Source organism: Penaeus monodon, chromosome 32, assembly GCF_015228065.2.
Source record: "Penaeus monodon isolate SGIC_2016 chromosome 32, NSTDA_Pmon_1, whole genome shotgun sequence".
In the NCBI taxonomy this organism is placed as follows: Eukaryota; Metazoa; Arthropoda; class Malacostraca; order Decapoda; family Penaeidae; genus Penaeus; species Penaeus monodon.
Window position 1 is genome coordinate 7,474,936 of NC_051417.1, and position 344 is coordinate 7,475,279.

At 39.5% G+C, this 344-nt stretch overlaps 1 protein-coding gene across 1 annotated transcript in view; it reads left to right on the forward strand.

The window, feature by feature from the left end:
- Window positions 1-344, forward strand: part of LOC119593412 (nicotinamide phosphoribosyltransferase-like) — a 16,380-nt gene that overhangs the window by 14,817 nt on the left and 1,219 nt on the right. The window contains exon 10 of the mRNA XM_037942342.1: window positions 132-214. Within this exon, the coding sequence (XP_037798270.1) occupies window positions 132-214 (83 nt within the window). The remainder of the gene's footprint in view (window positions 1-131; window positions 215-344) is intronic.

Here is a 344-nt window from a genome sequence, read left to right on the forward strand (position 1 = left end):
ATTTTTTTCCCATACTGTCAAAACTGCCTTTTGGAGATGTGTTAAATCCAAGCACTTTTCTCCGATCATGGAAAGTTTATTACACCGTTAAGCAACACTGTAATAAAAACACCTTTTCCTTGCCTACACAGACACCATCCTCGGGAAAATGAAAGAGCATGGATGGTCAGCGGACAACGTCAGCTTCGGTTCCGGCGCCTCCCTACTACAGAGGGTAAGATCCGTGGGGGAAAAAAAAGGAACGAAGTGGTATGGAAACTAAAGCAAAGATGTGAAAATTGAATAGATCGATAGATAAAGTGAAAAAAAATTAAAAAGGGATAATGATAGTGAATAAGATGTTG